General features: G+C 39.8%; 1 protein-coding gene across 2 annotated transcripts in view; it reads right to left on the reverse strand.

Annotated features, from left to right (window-relative positions):
* Positions 1-19836, reverse strand: part of cntnap5l (contactin associated protein family member 5 like) — a 143519-nt gene that overhangs the window by 60396 nt on the left and 63287 nt on the right. For both annotated transcript variants that reach the window (XM_072659907.1, XM_072659906.1), the window contains exons 4-5: positions 3196-3343; positions 991-1194 (exon numbers count right to left, since the gene is read on the reverse strand). In XM_072659907.1, coding sequence (XP_072516008.1) covers positions 991-1194; positions 3196-3343 — 352 coding nt within the window. The remainder of the gene's footprint in view (positions 1-990; positions 1195-3195; positions 3344-19836) is intronic.

Genomic DNA, 19836 nt, shown 5'->3' on the forward strand with positions numbered 1-19836 from the left:
ATGATCAACCTGACCAAGCTAGATGACCAGTTTGATTGAGCTTGATCATACTGGTGGACCATCATGACCAAGCTGGTCGACCAGGATGATCGTCAAGACCAAGCTAATCAACCAACATGACCAGCAAGAATTAAATGCAACGTGTTCTATACTGGTCAAGAACTGGTTACCCAGCTAGTTTAACAGTAAAAGGCTTTTCAACCGCCTTGACCATTTAAGAACAGCTACCAGCAGAAGCTGGGTTTTTCAGCAGGGTTAATATTTACTTCATTAGCTCACATTAACAACGTTAGTCCTTGGCTAGTCTGTTCATTTATGGTTAGCATGTTTGTTTACATTTAATGTTAGCTCCGCTGCAGTTAGCATGTTAACCCCCTTACATAGAATGGCTTATTACACACTAAGGTGTATTATTCAGTAAGTTCAGAAACGTCTGTACAAACTGATGGGGATATTCTTTGGTAAGTTTGTGATGACACTTCTGGCCTGGTCTGGCGGGTCATGTCCCATTTAAGGGGTTAACGTATTTTTAATACTGTAGTTATATGCAGATTAGCCTTTCTTAGTCAGTAGAATTACATGAAAACTGTTATTCAAATTAATTATTTTTTGTTGGTCAGACAAAACTCTAATGTGCCAGTATGAAGTCTCTAATATTGTACTTTTATGGTGTTGAATGCTCTATTATACTGTAAATGGAAACATTAACACATTATTATTAGCATGGCATGGCGAAAAAGCTCCACAGTAATCAAACAGGAATTCCCACCAGATTCGTATTAGAATATTAGTAAAGTCTGTCAATTGCTAGGGCATCCTATGCAAGTAAATCTCAAATCAAAAGAAATTGCTAGGCTTTTTTATGACAGAAATAAAACTTATGTGCAATCCATGCACTCCTTTTTTTGATGTGTTAAAAAAGGTGTAAAGTAAAACAGCAAATCAAATGCCCACAATGCTTATTCCCCTTTCCTCTCTCTCTGTTCATACCTAGGTTGAGATGCAGTGCAAGTCGCCCTCTCTGGAGCTCCAGGGTGATGTAGTCTCCTCTCTGGCCTTCACCGTGAACCAGTACACCCTCTGCCTGCCTGCTTCGGAAGCGCAGAGAGATCACGTTCTTCACCGTGCTGGTGGACTTCTGGTTGAACCGGTAGAGCAAAGCACTGCGGCCATCAAAGTCTGCTACATCCGATTCTGAGGAGCAGAAGTCAAATATCCTGGATATGACTGGTATCTGAAGTGAATGGAATCCAACATTTGCTTCTTTAGTGTTTCAGTGGAGCTAATAATGGAAGCTTGTAACCATAATACAGCACTGTGGTAACTACATCCCCAAATCATCAGACACTTGGCCCAGACTCTGTCAGAGTATTAAATAAAACTTGCTTATGTTGTTGCTGGCCCTGTACATCATACTGTAATCTGTAATAATAGTCACACATAGTTTTAGCTGTACAGGTAGCACAGTACTAATGGGGAGCTTTAGCTAAACTCCAGTGCAAAACTAAAGAAGCAAACATGTCTTGGGTGGCCAAGTAAATGTAGTACAGTATTGTACACTTCCAATTGTTAGTAATGATGTGAAAACATTACAAAAGATAACAACTGTCAAAGCACTGGACCTATAGTCAAGAAGAGGCGAGTTCAATTCCTAAAGATGCCATCCATGCTCAGGAATGGAAGCAAAAAGCATAATTGGGTGGCTAGGATGGTATGCTTCCTTAGTACTAGCCAACATGGCACCACTAATGCCTGGGCCACACTACAAAATAATTGGGGCTGTATTCTTTTTCATATCAGATATAAAACTCTGATGCTGGACCAGCTCTTCTTACCACAGGCACACTTCAAAATCTTGTAGAAAGTCTTCTCAGAAGAGTGGAACTGTTATAGCTGCAAGGGGAGGGGGCAACTCTACATTAATGCCTGCAGAGATAAGATGTAATAAAAGCTCCTGTAGGTGTAATGTGTAGGTGACCCAATACCTTTGTCCATATAGTGTAACTAAAAACCTTGCTGTTGTCTACCATTTCCTTTAATGTTGTAATGTGGTGAAACCTACCCATGCTCATGTGGGACTCACATTGGTAGAACTTGGGCTAGGTGTGTTTCAGGTGGGTATGGGCTCTGAGTGGGTTTATATGGGTGTTTTTACTAGGATCGGTTGGTACGGCCCACCTTAATCTTACATGTGCCCCAACTAGGCCCTGTATGCTGATAGGGCCCAGGTTTACCCTTCCTGGTCCCTGGTAAGCATCCATATGTGGGGCCAACATAGAACCCAAGGATAATACTTTCTGGTTTCTTGTTGGGCTACCTGTACAGGCCCAATATGGACATGTTAGCTGGGTAGCTTGTGGGTGGAGATTAGCCATGAATATATTAAGGGGAAAATTAACAAGCCTTTTGTTTCTTTCTGCAAAACAATAACATATCCGAATAAAATATCTTCCATCTGCTCACACAAACGTGACGTCAATCGAAAGGTTAGAATCTGCACTTTTTCACTTATCATTTAGCTGCAACAGAGAGATCATGAACCAAAGTCTAAAGAAAGACATTTCAAGGCACGTACACCACAGGGAGTCAGAGGGTTAACTTGTCTGAGAGGTGCTAAGGGGTGCAGAAGCAGCTGGGACGAGTTAGTTACCATCTCCGTACATCTACCGCTCTTGTAAGGCAGTCACGTCAAGCAGCCGAAGCTTCTAAAATGTCACAATCAGGTGGAAACTACAGCTGATACTTAACACATAGCACAAGGTCATGTTCCAACAGTGACAGAACAGCACAATGGGAAATAAGTCCCATAGTCAGAAGGAGTTCACACTCTAAGATGAAAGTATATGATATAGTGTGTATATATGTACATACACACACACTTCAGCCGCCTTGTCCGTAATTTCTTTGGTGACTGTCACGGATGACTTGAAAGATAGAAAGAAAGAATCAAGAATGTGAGCTTAGGGGAGTCAAGAGACTCTTCAGAACTGGAGAGGGAAGAGAAGGTCACACCAAATCCCTATCAGCTGCAACAGTGACAGACCTCATGAGATCCATATTGAAAAAGAAGAAGTCTTGCAAAGGGGAGAATGCTCAGAATGCATGAAGGAACAAGGCACTACCTCAGTAATTTATCTCTGAAAAGTATATATATATATATAGAGGGTGTGTATGAGCGTGTGTGTCAATTCTTACTGTAAGTGCAGCCATAGATCTCCAGCCGAAGCCCAACGCCTCCACTGGGGCTTCCATCTAGAGGCAGAAGCCGCAGGTACCTGGTCCTGATGGAGTGCTGGAGCTTGTGCTGGATGACTGAGTCTGTGTCTGTGTTGCCTGGAAATGTCTACATACATATACCCACACAAACACACACAAAACACACACAAAACACATCGGGATACCAGTTATCATGTGATCATGCCGTGTTATCATACAAACCTATGATACATCTGCATGGTGTATGTGTACAACTTCCTCACCATAGCCCATCTGTTGATATGTGCAATTTAACAGACCCCCCTTCCCCCAGCTTCAGTCCCACACCAATCATGAAGTTGAAATGGCCTAACGCAGGACTATCGCTGACCAGATGTTATTTGGGAGGTGGGCAATTTTCAGCACAGCAGTAATAACAACACAGCAGTAGCTTAGAGGTGTGTATTGGTGACCATATCAATCATATCTTGTCAGTGGTGGTTCTATGGTGGCCCGTTTCCAATGACGAATACGGTCATAAAGGTAGCTGACAAATTGTGTAGTGAGAGTCAGCAGCAGCTAATCTAGTCAAAGACAACTCTTTTCAACTCATTTTTTTACATGACCAGTCAGAACAATAAATACATTTATTAAAAAAATGGAGCACAACGGACTGGAAAATTACAAAGAAGAGGAGAAAGGAGCAGGACCACGTCCTCCTCAAGCCTCTTATATAACCATGGTTCTCAGTTAAACTCTGTGTCAAACAATCATTGCACCCACCTCCACGCCATCTCCTCCATTTTTTCCATCAGTCACCACACCAACAGAAGTGTCCGACTTCTAGCAAAGACCACAGGAATGCCGACCCTCACTCCAACCCAAAAATATTCCCTGATCCCGCCCTATCCCATTCCATCTCAGGGCATGGTCCATACTAGCTAACCTTCTTCATAGCTTCTGTTGTTTACAGGACATTTGTCCACATCAAGTCCTTAGGTCTTAAAAGCTACAGCATTTTCTGCTTCTCAACATCTAAGTAATCCTTAAATCCACAATCCTTAACATGTTCAACGAGATCTTGAGGTCTGGACTGTAGTGGTCAGTCCATTGTCCTTAGAACATCAGGAACTTGGAAAGTTGAGCAGATTTTCAGATGTTCTTCCCTTTTGTCAGTAAGAGCTTTATTGTCTCCTGTCTCTCAAATGTGAAGCTACAAGCGTTGTTGATTTCATAGGGGCAGTTTTGGCTGTCTGCTAGCTCTAATGAACCCTATTTTATATTTACATTAACGACATTTAGCAAATGCTCTTATCCAGAGCGACTTACAAAAGTGCTTCACTGTTAACTCAAGAATAAGCTCTAGCTAGTTTGAATAGACTAGAATTCAAATATACCTCTAAGTTTAGACACTACTAAACACAAGTCAATATGGAGATATAATACTCTACACTTCGCCCAAGTACTCTCGAAGAGGTGGGTCTTCAGTCTGCATTTGAAGACAGCGAGCGACTCTGCTGTTCGGACACCCAGGGGAAGTTTGTTAAACCACTTTGGTGCCACGACAGAAAAAAGCCTGGACGCTTGTCTTCTGTGGTTCTAAAGGGATGCCGGATCAAGCCGAGCCGTACTTGAAGCTCGAAGGGCTCTTGGCTTTTGACCATTGCCATCAATTATTTTCTCTTAATTGTAGCATTCAATAGATGAAGGGTGCTCAGTATTTTACAGGTAGGTGTACCTGATAAAATGACCAATCAGTGCATAAAGATATGCTGAAAGTTGACAACAGTATTAATAAAGGGTTGACTCCTCTCTCATCTTTTCTGGGAAAGCTTTTGACTGTTGGCTTTTGAAGTTGGATCGCTACTGCTGGGATTTCAGCCACAGGAACATTATTAAGGGCAGTCACTGATTTTGGCTGATTAGGTCTTGATCACAAATGGCAGCCCAGTTCTTTACAAAGGTGTTTGATGGGTTGCATCATCCAAAGAGCAGCATTTCACTATTTCACTGCCCAATACTGGCTAGCTTTTTGGCGTTCTAGCTGGCTTTTGACTTTGTGCATGGTTACCTAGTTATTATAACATGGTTATTAAGGTTTGCGTACGACTGCTCCTGAGCATCCCATTGTGTCCACAGTTCCCTCCTTAGAAGATTATATAACGCTGTAAAAATAATGCAGGTGCCAAAGAGGGGCCTTTACCATGTTACCACCAATGGCACGAAAGAACCACATTTGGCCAACTGAAGAACTTTTCAATGGACAGTTCTTTAAGGAGCCATTTTTGAAAGTGACTACATTTTAAAGCACCTCCATACAATGTAAATGTTCTGCATCAATGAAAGTTCTTAAGAACCAAGCCCAATGTAGAAATGATGGATTATTAACTAACTGTCAAACAAAAACTTCCAAAATCGTAAAGTAAAAAAGCCCAGATGAGCTGTTTTTAATTATTCATATTATTACAATTTTTAAGATGAGGTGGTGGGCTGTTCCAGATCGAAGGTCCTTGATGAGAGATGTCCCAAAGAAACTAAAGAAGCTGTTTTTAAAGCAGTCAGGAAGACGGATGTATATAAAAGAAATATAAACTGGCATATTTGAAGGTGACTGATTTCATAGACTTTGAGAACCTGAAGGCTCTGAAACAATGGATGAGAGCTTGAATAATAATTTGATGCCGTGACATTTCTAACAAAGTTTATGTAAAAGGTGATATTTCTCTTGAATGTAGTGGCTCAGATAATATTACAGTAAAAGAGACCTTGATAAATCTTTTGAAACTCTTCTGATTACATCAATAGTTTTGTTATTTTATTTGCAATTGCAGTAAAGTGTTCTTTGCAGCACAATTTGTCACAAATTGATACAATGAACTGATGGAATTGTGTATATCCCCTTCTTGTTTTTAGGACTAAACAGTGTGTGTGAATCCTAGTATTTAGTAATAATATGTTAGCTCTGAGCCAGTGCCAAATAATGCAATAATTCCGACTTTATTAATGATATTAATTTATGACTATCTTTACCAGAAAGAAAAATACATACACATATATTTAAAAAATAATGTACATATATTATGAATAATGAGGGTCCAAGTACTGACCCTTGTAAAATCCCACATTTTGTGCACACAGTTTTATATATAAATGTGATAGTCAGCTATAAGCTGACTGCTATTAGGTCCCAAGGTGAAATCCCCAGAGCCATGTCCTGTTTCCTGGATGATTTAGACACTGATGCCCTTGACTGGAACGTCCCCCAGACCTGAATCCAGTCGAGAACCTGGTATGTTATGTATCAGTGCATTACAGACTGTCCTGGAGCTCACTGATGCCCTGATCCAGGTCTGGAAGGAGATTCCACTATCCGGACACTATTTGTCATCTCAAAACACTAGCCATCATCTCATCATGAGCATGCCCAGAAGTTGTTGTGTGCACACAGGCATGCGGGGGGCATACACACTACTGAGTCACATTATGAGTAGCCGTGTTGAAATTCACACGAATTGGATCAGCCTGCAAATTCAGTTTATACTATAATTTTTATTATATTTATGATTTAATTTTACAAAGAAATATATGTGCCAAAACATTTTCTTCTTATGGTTTCTTATGTGTGAATGATGATTTGAGGTGTAGTCACTTCAGTGACGTCAACATACCTCTATAATTGAACGCACCCCACCAAGCCCAGCTCTTTTACACCATTCCCCAGTGTTATGGAAACCCCCGGCTTTTCTCCCATGTTTAGTTTAGCTGGTGCACGCCTTTGGGAAATTGCTTTGCAGTGAGCAAACATTACGGCAATCATCCCCCCATACTAAAGCTATTGCAACCAGACACTGTTTGCTTCCTTCCCACACACACACACACTTTCATTGCTCGTCCCTGTCTTCTTCTTTCATCTTCCTGCCCCTCCATCTCATCTCTCCGTGTCGTGCCAGATCTCTTCAACATCACATGCTGCATTTCTGATCTGCTCTCATTCCCTGCTTTCTTTCATCACTTTTGTTCCTCCGTTTTGCCCATCGCTCGTCTTATGTCTCATTACGTTTAATGATGCGCGTAAGACGCCCAGTGTCTGCTGACACTCGTCTGACTGCTGTCTCTTCTCTTCACCTCTGAGATGCTGCTGAAATGGCAGCCATGTTTGTAACCCTACACGCTGTCTCGTTCCGAGCGAGGCGATTTATAACTCGGGACACTTTAATAAAACTGACAAAACAAAAGCGGCCCCGCAGACATTAGCGGTGAGAGTGGAGAGCGAGCCGACACTCATCAGAAATCATTCGCTCTAATTGCATCGCCGCTGTGGGATCAAGACGCAAATATCAAGTGGAACAACTCATACAATAAACGGCACTCTCAAAGCACCGAATACCTTCTATTAATACTACAAATGTCAATACAATGAATACGGGTATATCCTGACAGACACACAACACAAAGTGTGCACTGTAAGTCCAAAAGTATCCAGATGCCACATGTAATTAATTTGTGGATAAAAAAAAAATCGAAACAATAAATTTTTTCTGAATTTATATGGGAGGGGGTGAACTTCATTTATTGTTTTTCAGAAGAAACCGTGTTAGAACACTGTGTCGAAGCTATTCCTACCATGTGGAGGCTGTACTAGATCAAGTCCATTAAGTCAAAAGTATCAACAAGTATCGACAGTAACAACATTTTTTGTTTGTTTGTTTGTTTTTCTTCAATACACCTCGCAATCAAAATGTGACTGAACTGTAGACTTTCAGCTTCAATTTGCCTTTAAGCTGCCTTTACAGCCCACTGTACTTCATACGATTTCATTTTTACAGCACGATGACTTCAGAAAAAAGGCCTGTTTCCTTATTTCATGAACTATAACTAGTATTTTAACACTTGTATGCAAATCTACAATCTATAGACATCATAAATTGCTGAATTTAATAAATTGCTCCCTTGAGATGCTTTACCAGGCCTTTAGACTGCAGCCGCCTTCAATTGCTGTGGCTTGTTTGTGCAGGTGTTTTTGTCTTTTGTTTTGTCTTTAGTAAGTAAAGTGGTTTGCAGCATTTGACTGGATCTGAGTAGGAACTACAGGCCTATGCATGTTAGAATTCATCCTGCTACTTCTATCCTCAATTACATCATTAAAAACATCAGTGACCGAGTTCCACTGGTGGGTGTACATGCCCATGCCACAACAGTGCACCCACCATGTTTGACAGGTGATGTGGTATGATTTGGATCATGAGCCCTTTCTTGCCCTCCCTATACATACATTAACATTGCTCAACATTCTCTGCTCTCTATAAAATCCTCTCAGAACTAACTCTGTCTCTTTACCTTCTCTGAGTAAATGGTCACCCAGCCCGATCTGCTGAAAGATTGCCCACTGAGGTCCCCTCTACCTGCCACCTTCCAGTCCGACCAGCAGGTCCCCCCAACCACCACCCATGCCAGACCAGCGGCACACCCTCCTACCACTGCTACTTGTCTAATGACCATGTTAAAACCTAAATGGAATAGTTCTGACCCCCTTGTGAGTCTTAGTTCTTCCCAAGGTTTCTTCCTCCAGCTCTGAGGGAGTTTTTCCTTGCCACTGTCACCGTTGGCTTGCTCTCTGGGGGTCTTGGATCTTTCATGTCTTCTTATGTAATTTCTTTTTTTTTTGTCTTTTACTAATTATATAAAGCTGCTTTGTGACAACAACAGTTGTAAAAAAGCGCTATACAAATACATTTGACTTGACTTGACTTGACTTAATCTGTCTACAGAAAAAAAAAACTGGGAAAATTGGTAAAGCTATTCTTAAGATATTTTCTATAAATCTAGTCTAATCTGACTTTTCTACTGAGTGCTGCCAGTGGTTTGCATTTTGGAAAAAAAAAACTCTTTTCACACAGTCATGAAAGAATCTCTTGATTGTGGACAATGTTATGCATACCTCATTGAGAGTGCTCGCAGTTTAACTAGATAATATGAATAACTTTTATTTCTTTACAGGGAAAGAATATTAGGGTCATCTATTTAGCTTCTTTAGAAATGAACCAAATTGTTGATTTGGCCATGCACATTTTGAGGGCTACCGAATGGAAATTCCATTCCGCATTTGGAATCAATTAATTTCTCATGAAATAACAAAAGAACAGGTCACACCTGGCCATGAAACAGTGAATCAATTAATTGTCTTATTACTTTTGACTCTGTGAAAATGGTGGGACTATAGAATGGAGAAAAATGACAATAATTGTGTTACAGTACTTATCGACCTGACTATAAATTGCAACCACTGAGAGGGAGACTAAAATAATGTAGGAATGAATTCTGATAAAAAAGAAAAAACATGTTCTTGTGGAAAGATTATCTGGAGAAATATTTGTGAAACTTCACAAATGATATCGCTGAGGGAATACAATAAACAAAAGCACCATCTACTTGCACCAGTTTAACAGCATAAATAATCGGGGTTACATTTTACCCAAGTTGACAAGTCTGTGTCCCATTTGCCCCTACTATAAAAAAGTGCTATTGAACTATTAATGACTGGGTTGTAGGTTCGATATCCGGGCTTCCAAAGGTGGAGGCCAAATTCTATCTGTGTCCGAAATAGTACAAATGAGCTATTTTGGAAATGTAGTACATAGACACAGAAAAGTAATTTGACATATTATTGAAATACTGTCCTCAATTGGGGATATTGTCTTAATTGTTATATACAGTGGAATATACATTTTTACATTTATACAGCCCAACCCTACAAGTGGCTCCATCAATCAGGGCTTGGAGCCAGAACTATCCATTTTCCAAATAAATAATAACTGTATTAATGACATTAATGAGCTCAACATTGAGGTAGGTCTTACATAACCATGGTATTGTGGTAATATAGTTATCACCACAGCCCTAGGGAGGAGACATTTCATAAGTTTTAGATTTTTTAGGTGGTTTTGAAGGATTATCTATATAGCCTCTAGGTTTTGTGCAGACTCTCGACACAAGGGTCTAAAAGAGGCAGAGCACTTTTTCTTGTTCTAAAAGAGCTGTTGTTTTTTCCCCTCATGCCTTCCGGTTGCTGGTGTTCTAAATAAAAAGTTTCAACATGGGCACTAACTATGATACATCCTGTCTTCTTATTTGCATAACACAAAGGTTTGTTTTGCACTAAATGAATACAATGATGAATGGTATCCAGTCATATCTATTGTACTGCAGTGGATGCTGCTCGAGGTGATGACTAAATCCTTACCCTCCCCATCCTTCTTTATAAATCTACATTTTTAACAAACACTCTTGTCCAGTTTGAAACATTCGAGTCGCATTTGAACAGGGAAAAGAACCCTGCTCTCCTAAGGGCAGGGCTGTACACAGGGGCACCATGGAAAATACTACACTGGGCCCCACAAGTCTAACAATTTATACATTAATCACAAAATATTCAATTAATCTATTTTTCAGAGCCCCTGTCGTTCACAGGCCGTTACAATTGTCTACAACTTTTCCCCCATAAGGCGCCCCTGGCTGCACATGACTGCTAAAGTCTTCAGGAAACTACAACTGAGGGCATGAGTTGTGTATTAAGATCACTGTCATAATCACAATTCTGCATAATTTTGCATCCAAAAAACAATAATTAAGAATATACTGCAAACCTGCAAACTGGTACTTTGTTATGCTCTACAAGACATGTGCTGTAATGTAAAATGAACAGAGAAAGAGGGATTTATGGGGAAGAGTGGACAGGAGATGAAAGTGTGAGGATGTATTCACTGAGAGAGAGAAAAAGAGACCATTAGAGTAATAAATAGAGAAGCAGGGAGGGAAACGGCTGGTTTAGGAAGAGAATGAGAAATATGTATTTATAATGAAAGCTTAATGAGACAGCATGACTAATTTTCTTTGCTTAATTAGCAGTTAGTACAAGAGGCCTAATTTTGATCACTGTGGTTTATCTGTCTTTACAGCCCATTGTACGTCATACTAATTCATTTTTACAGCACAAGGAGTTCCTAAAAAAAAGGCCAACAGATTACATAGAGAGGGAGAAAGACCAGCAAATAGAGAAGAATCTGAACAGGCCAAATTGTGTTCTCTAGACGACTGGGTCAAAACACCGCCAATAAGCAGGTCTTGTGGGATGTTCTTGGTGTGCAGTGGTTAGTACTTACCAAAAATGGTCCAAGAAGAAATAACCAGTGATATGGCGATAGGATCATTGATGTGTTCCATGGAGGCCCCCACCTCACAAATGACCAGACTAAAAGCAGCACTATGGAGCACTAAAGAAAACATTGTAATGCTTCATTGACTAGTAATTGGGAGGACAGTAGCTCTATCATAGCTATTCTAGGCTTAGAATGCTGTACATTATGAAGTGCACACTATAACTTAGGAGAACCAAGCAGAAAAAAGCTTATGAGAACTCAAGTGTAACCCAAGTCATATTTCTGATCCTGTAATATTACTCTCCCACCTCAGTTTACACGCTTCTTTCACTTTCCATGATGGTTCTGTAGCTTGCTCTTAAAAAGCATGTGTAAATCGTGTCCTTTGTATGTGGCTAGAATTGTGAATTACACCCCAACTCTAGGAGGAGCCCAGGAGCAAGAGATACCAGTTCTTGCATAATGCTGCTTTAAAGGATCTGCTGCTACCTCTCTTGGTTTCGGAGACCACAGAACACCTTCAGAGATCAAGTGTAATCAATGTCTTAACATGTCAAAGCTGTTTTGGTGACACGAATGGGACCTACACAACACTTGTCATGTGTTTTTAATGGTGTGGCTGAATATTAAAAATGCAAACTTGTGCTCTATGCAGGGTGGAGCAGATAAAAAAAAAATCCTAATACTCCCTCACATCCTCATGGATAAAGAAAAGCCAACTTAATTTACAAGTAATTCACCATCTTATTTAAGGATGAAAGCTTTTGTGTCTAATCCTCCCACTAAACCAAATACGAGCTACTTATGCACTCACTTAGCACAAGCGGTGGGGTGGAGGCGGCACAGCTATTAGCCTTATTTATACAGTATTATCATTCCCATTCCCCTGTACATCTTTTCCTGCTCCTCATTCTGTATGTGGATTGTATGAATAATGAGTTTAGTCACAATGTGAGAAAAGGGTGTGAGTGCAGTACTATTAACGAGGACGGGTGCAGACATCTGAAGAGAAAGTGAGAATTTTGTAATTGCTGGGAAAGAAAGGTGCATTTGTGTTCAGTCAGAAAATCTCCCGTGTAGTGAAAGATAGTTTCTAAGTGTTCACCTTAGCACCAACCACATTTAGAAATATAAGATAATATAAGAAAATACTCACTACAAACTATCACTACCACGTTTGACTAGGTTTGCAGGTTTGTTCCAGCATTTTCGAGGTCATGGTTGGCCTGTGCCTTCATGGTGGGTTCTGGATTGTTCCTGATCATTTCCTATTAGCTAAGGCTGACTGCTTGGGTCCTCTTCCAGACCTTTGCAAAGTGCCTACACTTCCCAGTAATGGATAACGGATGATTTTGGAATCTGTAGTTGTTTAAAAATGGACCCAGAAGACATTCGTGACTTGTGTAAATCTACGACCATCCTTCTCAGCTCTGCTCTGAGCTCTTCCCATTGTATTTTTGGAAAGTTCAGCACAGATCACCACTGAATTAATAATCTAAGTGGGTGGGCGGACCTGTCTGACCCTGAATGTATAATTTTGACCCAGAGTTGATTTTAGAAGCATTGAAACTTGTGCATCAAATTCTTGTTTTTGTTCAATTAAAGATGTCCACTGATCAGCCTCTTTGTTTGTACATCCACTGTCCATTGTATCAGCTCCACCTGCCATATAAGAGCATTGTGTAGTTCTATAATTACAGACTGTAGTCTATATATTTCTCTGCATATTTTCTTAGCCTCTTTTTATCCTGTTCTTCAATGGTCAGGACCCCACAAGACCACCACAGAGCAGCTATTATTCGAGTGGTGGGTCATTCTTAGCACAGTAGTGACACTGATGTGGTGTTTAAGCACTTTGTTTGACACGCCTGCCTTGTTGGTCCACCTTTTAAAGTCATCCTCTAGTCCTTTTTCCAGTGGTCACAAGGCCCTGCCCACAGGACGCAGGATTTATATTGGTTGGTGGCCTATTCTTAATCCAGCAGTAACACAGAGGTGTTTAAAAACTCAAGTAGCACACCAACACACCACCACCACGTCAGGGTCACTGCAGTGCTGAGAATGACCGACCACCTAAATACTACCTGCTCTGTGGTGGGCCTGTGGGGTCCTGACCATTGAAGAAAAAGGTGAAAGGAGGCTAACAAAGTACACAGAGAAAAAGATGGACTGCAATCCCTACATTGACATTCAAGGCTATGATGAGTTTATGTAAACCTCCGACCTTGACTGTTATTGTTCATTTAATCATCAAAATAAAAAGCAGATTAATTAGTAATGAAATTACTAAGTAATTATTAATGTATCTTATAGTGCCAGCTCTGGGTAAACTAAACAAACGGTAAGATGAACAAAAACAGACATCTGAACTCATATTGTTCAATTTTCCTGCAATTATTCCCATATCATGTTTAAAACATCCCCAATTAAAACACTGCTCTTTAGGAACAATACCCCCCATTCTTTCCCTTCCACCAGCTGAGCCCTTTAGAAGATAAGCCCTCCTACAAAAACTTTTACGACGCTCAGATCTGATTAGGCCATCAAGAATAGCATTAGTTTGTTATAATCAATACTCACTGGGCGCTCAGAGGAGCTCCCTCCCACTCCATAGAAAACAAAGACATCCTGCTTATCGTACTTAATGAATAGGGAAACAGCTTTAGAGCGAGCCAGATAGAATGGCGTTTCTCTGAAAGGCCAGGAGAAAATATCCATAAACATGTTTTTGATTTGATTGACCTTTTTAGAGTGTGGTAATGAGATCTGTCACTGTGTGATGAATGCGCCTGACCACGTTAGCCACTGTTAGCGGCACGAGCTAAAGCCCCCGCCGGTCAATGCAATCGATTCAGAGTGGGTGCTGACTCTGACACCAAAATCTTATTATGTGGGATAAACAGGGGGTGGTCTGTGCAGAAGATGTGCCAGAGTACCTAACAAAAAACAGGCCGCATAATAGCTGCACCACCAGTGCTGTTGAGATGCCACCCATCTTTTGCTGATCAAGAGGGAATTCATGATGAAGGCCGGAAAATATGATTTTTTCTGTTGTTAGTTATCTAAATTGTAGCGGAAACCAACAGAACAGCTATTCCTGAGTTACTTCCAGCTAACAACTCCTTGTAACATATCATAACAGTGAACCTATTTCATGTGAGTAATGCATCAACAGATCATTTTCAAAATATTTGCCTTAGAGTATTCAGCTGCCACACTACTGCTACTTTGCTGATATGTTCCTGATGAGTGACCAATATTCTGTTAAAAGTCTATTAAACATGCAATTTTTAAAGGACCTCTTAAAATAAAGTTTAAATCATATATCAGCCAATAAATATGTGAATTCTGCTGTGGTCTATTTGTATAGAAATATGGCACTCTGTGTTTAAGTCAGACTACTAGAGCAAACCGCTGACAGCAATGTCATAACTTCTGGACAGCACAGCTATTGACATTTGACTGGCAAAACTCTGAGCTTAGTTTCCATGTATAGTAGTTTTTATAAGGCCTAAGATGTTTTAGAGGCTTAAATGTTATAAAGGTTATTTGTTAAAGCCAAAGAGAGGTGAAAAGTAACATGTTGACTGATCAGAGTTTCGGATTTTAGACCAGCACACGGAAGGAAAACAGATGGCTCTGCTACATCAGAAGCTCAGAAGAAAATCCACAGCAAACTGCACTCACAGAAATTGATCTTAATGCGTACCTTGAAGCTTTAAAAATCCTATCATACCTTCAACTCTTCTACAGTTTTCAATAAGACTCTTGACCAGTCAACAGCTTTTTCAATGGAACAACGCAATGACAAAGGACATGATAACAGCTTTCTCAGAGAAGAACAGATTCTGACAGTAGAGCTGTGTATTGAGCTGGACACTCCATAAACCATACCTTCAATCTGAAAGTATTGAAAAGCACTAACAGTACTAACTTTTGAGTGGCAGCTACAAGATACTGGAACCATCCAAAACTAAGAGCATAGCGGTTTTTATACAGTATAAAAGAAATCTAAAAAATAAACATTAAAAACAAATGTATTGAAATTTGAAACTGAATCAATCACAGAAACACCTCTTCGTCTCACCCAAGAGAATCTTCTATAGATCAATCAAACCACTGAGTTTTTGTTAGCTCAGTGCCAATGAGGAAAATAACTGAGCAACACAGTGATTTATCAGTCTACTCAGGCTTTAGTAGAGCTCAGTAACACTGAGATAAATAACTGATCAGCACAGTGATTTATCAGTCTACTCGGGCTTTAGCAGAGCTCAGTAACACTGAGATAAATAACTGAGCAGCACAGTGATTTATCAGTCTACTCATGCTTTAGTAGAGCTCAGTAACACTAAGATAAATAACTGATCAGCACAGTGATTTATCAGTCTACTCAGGCTTTAGTAGAGCTCAGTAACACTGAGATAAATAACTGATCAGCACAGTGATTTATCAGTCTACTCATGCTTTAGTAGAGCTCAGTAACACTGAGATAAATAACTGATCAGCACAGTGATTTATCAGTCTACTCATGCTTTAGTAGAGTTCAGTAACCCTGAGATAAATAACTGATCAGCACAGTGATTTATCAGTCTACTCAGGCTTTAGTAGAGCTCAGAAACACTAAGATAAATAACTTATTAGCACAGTGATTTATCAGTCTACTCATGCTTTGGTAGAGCTCAGTAACACTGAGAAAAATAACTGATCAGCACAGTGATTTATCAGTCTACTCATGTTTTAGCATAGCACAGTAACACTGAGGTAAATAAGTTGTTATTAATGAAGGCCTGATAGGTCATCCATAAAAGTTACACTACTTTCATGTTATATTTACAGCCTAATTTGTGAACAATGTATGCAGACTAGCTTGCGACAGAGGGGTGTGGAGCTTTTAAATTTGTAGTTGAAGCACTGTTTGGTTTCTCCTCTGCTGTAGCATAATCTGTTATTACCAGTGTCCTCACACAGAGGCAGAACAGCAAAAGGAGATGCCAGGAAATAAAGCTCTGAAAGTAAATGCACTGATTTTGTGTGTGTGTATCTGAGGTTAGGCAGAATCTAAAGACAAGAAGCTAGCAGTGTGGCGCAGACAGGCTAAAGTGGTCAACCTCAAGGCTGTCACAATAAGTCCATGCCTTAATAGCAGACCACTCAAGTCAATATGAGGACTCACTTTAAACCAAATAATAACTATGTTGGGAATGTACTGCATTTCACTATAGACACCAGAGTATAAAGCATTGAACTACTAAAGGTGATGATGTGTGACATGGACAGATCGAACCTAGACATTTATTCGCATATGCTTCTAATGAAGATTTCTTTTAGAGATGCACCAACATAAGAATTGTGGGCCAATGCCAATATTTGATATTTTCCACATACACTAAATGAACAAAAGTAATTGGACACCTGCTCATTCACTGCTCTTTTCTAAAATCAATGGTATTAAAAAGAGTATATACTGTTTCTGCTGGAGTAACTATCACTACTGTCCAGGGAAGGCTTTCTACTAGATTTTGGAGCAGTGTTGTGAGGATTTAATTGCATAAGTGAGGTCACCTCATCCTCAATTCCACAACTCATCCCAAAAATATTGGATGGAACATCATCCTTCTAGAGAACACAGTTCCACTGCTCTACTGCTCCACCCACGCATTACACCCGTCTAGACCATGCCTGGCATTAGGCATGGTGTCAAAAGGTTCATGGCAGTACATTTACATTTACATTTACATTCATGGCATTTAGCAGACGCTCTTATCCAGAGCGACTTACAAGGTTACTCTTACATCTTACGTATTACAGAGGTGGGCCAATGTAGTGTTAGGAGTCTTGCCCAGGGACTCTTATTGGTGTAGCGCAGCATATTTACCCAGACTGGGAATCAAACCCTGGTCTCCCACATGGTGTTGTTGTAACGTGGTGGTGTTATCTGTTGCAGTACTTCTCTATGGGGATGAGGCAATCTGTGTGTGTGCATTTGCACACTGTGTCAGCAATGGCTGCTAATTAAAGTAGCTGAATGCATTCATTACTTTATGGTGCCAACACAAATTTGGCTATATAGTGTGCATGAAATAATGATGACAAATTAAGATCAAAATGTAAGAAAACAAATAGTACATAATACAAAATAATAAAAATAATTTTACTCAAAAATTACTCAAAAAATGATATTTCGCAATCAATTGAGAGAAAGAAAAAAACATTGTATCCAAACCATGGTTTGTTCACAGTTATTGTTATGAAAGGGCAGATAGTAAATTTCAAAGCCTGAATACTCTCACTACCAATCTGCCATGGGCTCCTCTTATCAGCTTCCCAGTGCTTACTGATGCCCACAAACCAGGAGAGAAGGCAGGACAGCATTTTCAGGTAGAATTTTTGTTATTTTGTAATGTAATTAAGGAATGGCCATTAACAGGAATGGTGAAGGTCAGAAAGATCTGATCGTACTCCTACTTGACAGCCAAGGACATTTCGGAAGATTTAGCAGACTCTCTCCAGATAAAGCTGCTTTGGCCTGAGCTTAGACCTGAACAGGGCATGTAATTAAGAAGCAGATATGACAAGATAAGTAGAACAAGAAAGGTACAGAACAGGCATTGATGTTTTATTTGCGCAGAAACACGTACTAATCCTCAGACTTCATTGGCTGAATCCAGTCTGTTTGGTGCCCTGCTATAACAGATGTGTTGTGATGATTAAATGCCTACTTGTCTGGGAATTCATAGATGGCACAGTGCATGAAGTGAATACATGGTTTATTATTATCTTTTATTATTATCATGATTTTATTATATTTTTTTCCAGAAAGTCTTGTGTATTGTCTTTTCCTTTTGTAACGCACAGCTTTTCATACAAGAATGGCTTTGTATTTTCCTTGTTTCTCACAAAGACAGCCACATGGGGCTGACTTATGGGTATGCCTGACCTGTATGAAATATGAAAAATGCCTACCCCTCCAAAATATTAAACACAGCTGCTTGGCTGAGATGGGATACTAAGGGGAGCACAATAAGCTCTGAACAGTGTTGACAGCTTCTAAAATAAAAGAAAAATACCCATATAGTAATACAGGGGTTCAATGCCTTAGCACAGCATGTTATATTAATAAGAGTCCGAATGAAAGACACCTACTTTTGGCAATATAGAGGTTTAATCCTTAGAACACCATGTTATACCAATACAAGTCCTTAGAAAATACTCCTACCATTGGCAATAAGGGGTTCAGTTCCTTAGCACAGGATGTTATACTAATAAGAGTTCTTAGGAAAGACTCCTAACATTGCCAATGGGGGTTCAATCCCTTAGCACACCATGTTATACCAATAAAAGTCCTTAGGAAAAACTCCTAACATTGCCAATAGGGGTTCAATCTTAAGCACACCATGTTATACTGATAAGAGTCTTTAGGAGATACTCCTAATGTTGGCAATATAGGGGCTCAGTCTTTGAAACACCATGTTATATAAGTAGGAGTCCTTAGGAAAAACTCCTAACATTGCAAACAGGGGTTCAATCTTTAGCACACCATTAGTTATACTGATAAGAGTCTTTTGGAAAGACTTCTAACATTGACAATATAGGGGTTTGAACCCCTAGCACACCATGTTACCAAAAACAATCATTAATAAAGACTTCTAACATTTCATTTGCCTACTTCTTTAACACGATTAAACTAAGTTGCCCTGGAGAAGGATAACTCTTCTGCCAGAAATTGATGTCTTCCAATTGGTGTCTTCCAATGTAAATGAGAAAATAAAAAATGGTGAATGCTTGAAACATCACTTCAAGTGATGAGAATAAACAACTCTTTTGTAAGATCCCAACAGTGTGTGTGATTTGTAACTTAAACCGTACAGTTCTCATAATCTCTTGGGATGTCCTACAACTTGACATACAAGAGCTCTTCTTCCAACACAAACTAATAGCATTGGTTCTAGCACTGGAAATACACCAATGCCCTTCCTTCTCCAGCAAGCAGCCTGCCTAAAACAAACCCTTCTGCCAAGTAAAGATGGAGGAACTCCAACTAACGTCATCAACATTTTTCAATAATAATAAAAAAAAAACTGTCAGGAAAGATGAATCGCCCCTATGCACGTACATTATGTCAAGTTTAGCAGCTGTTATTCACTTAAAGAAGAAACACGCAACAAATGACGGATATGCCAGCAAGCTGCCAAAGCAAGCATTTGCTGAGTTATACTATAGTACAAGCACTGTTAGATTATTTACGGACATTTCAGCTCTCCTGTTACTTCTGTTACGATTGGAAAAGCTTTGTTTAGAGACAGGGTTCAGTAAAATGTGCAGTGTGACTGTTTGTGGACACCCCTTCTAATGAATGCATTCAGCTGCTTTAAGTGGCACCCATTGCTGGCACAGATGTGCAAATGCACACCCACACAGCTTGCCTAGCCCCTGTAGAGAATATTGGCAATAGAATCGAACTCTCTGGTGCATATGAACATATTGA

The sequence above is a fragment of the Salminus brasiliensis genome, chromosome 17 (assembly GCF_030463535.1).
Source record: "Salminus brasiliensis chromosome 17, fSalBra1.hap2, whole genome shotgun sequence".
NCBI classification, from domain to species: domain Eukaryota; kingdom Metazoa; phylum Chordata; class Actinopteri; order Characiformes; family Bryconidae; genus Salminus; species Salminus brasiliensis.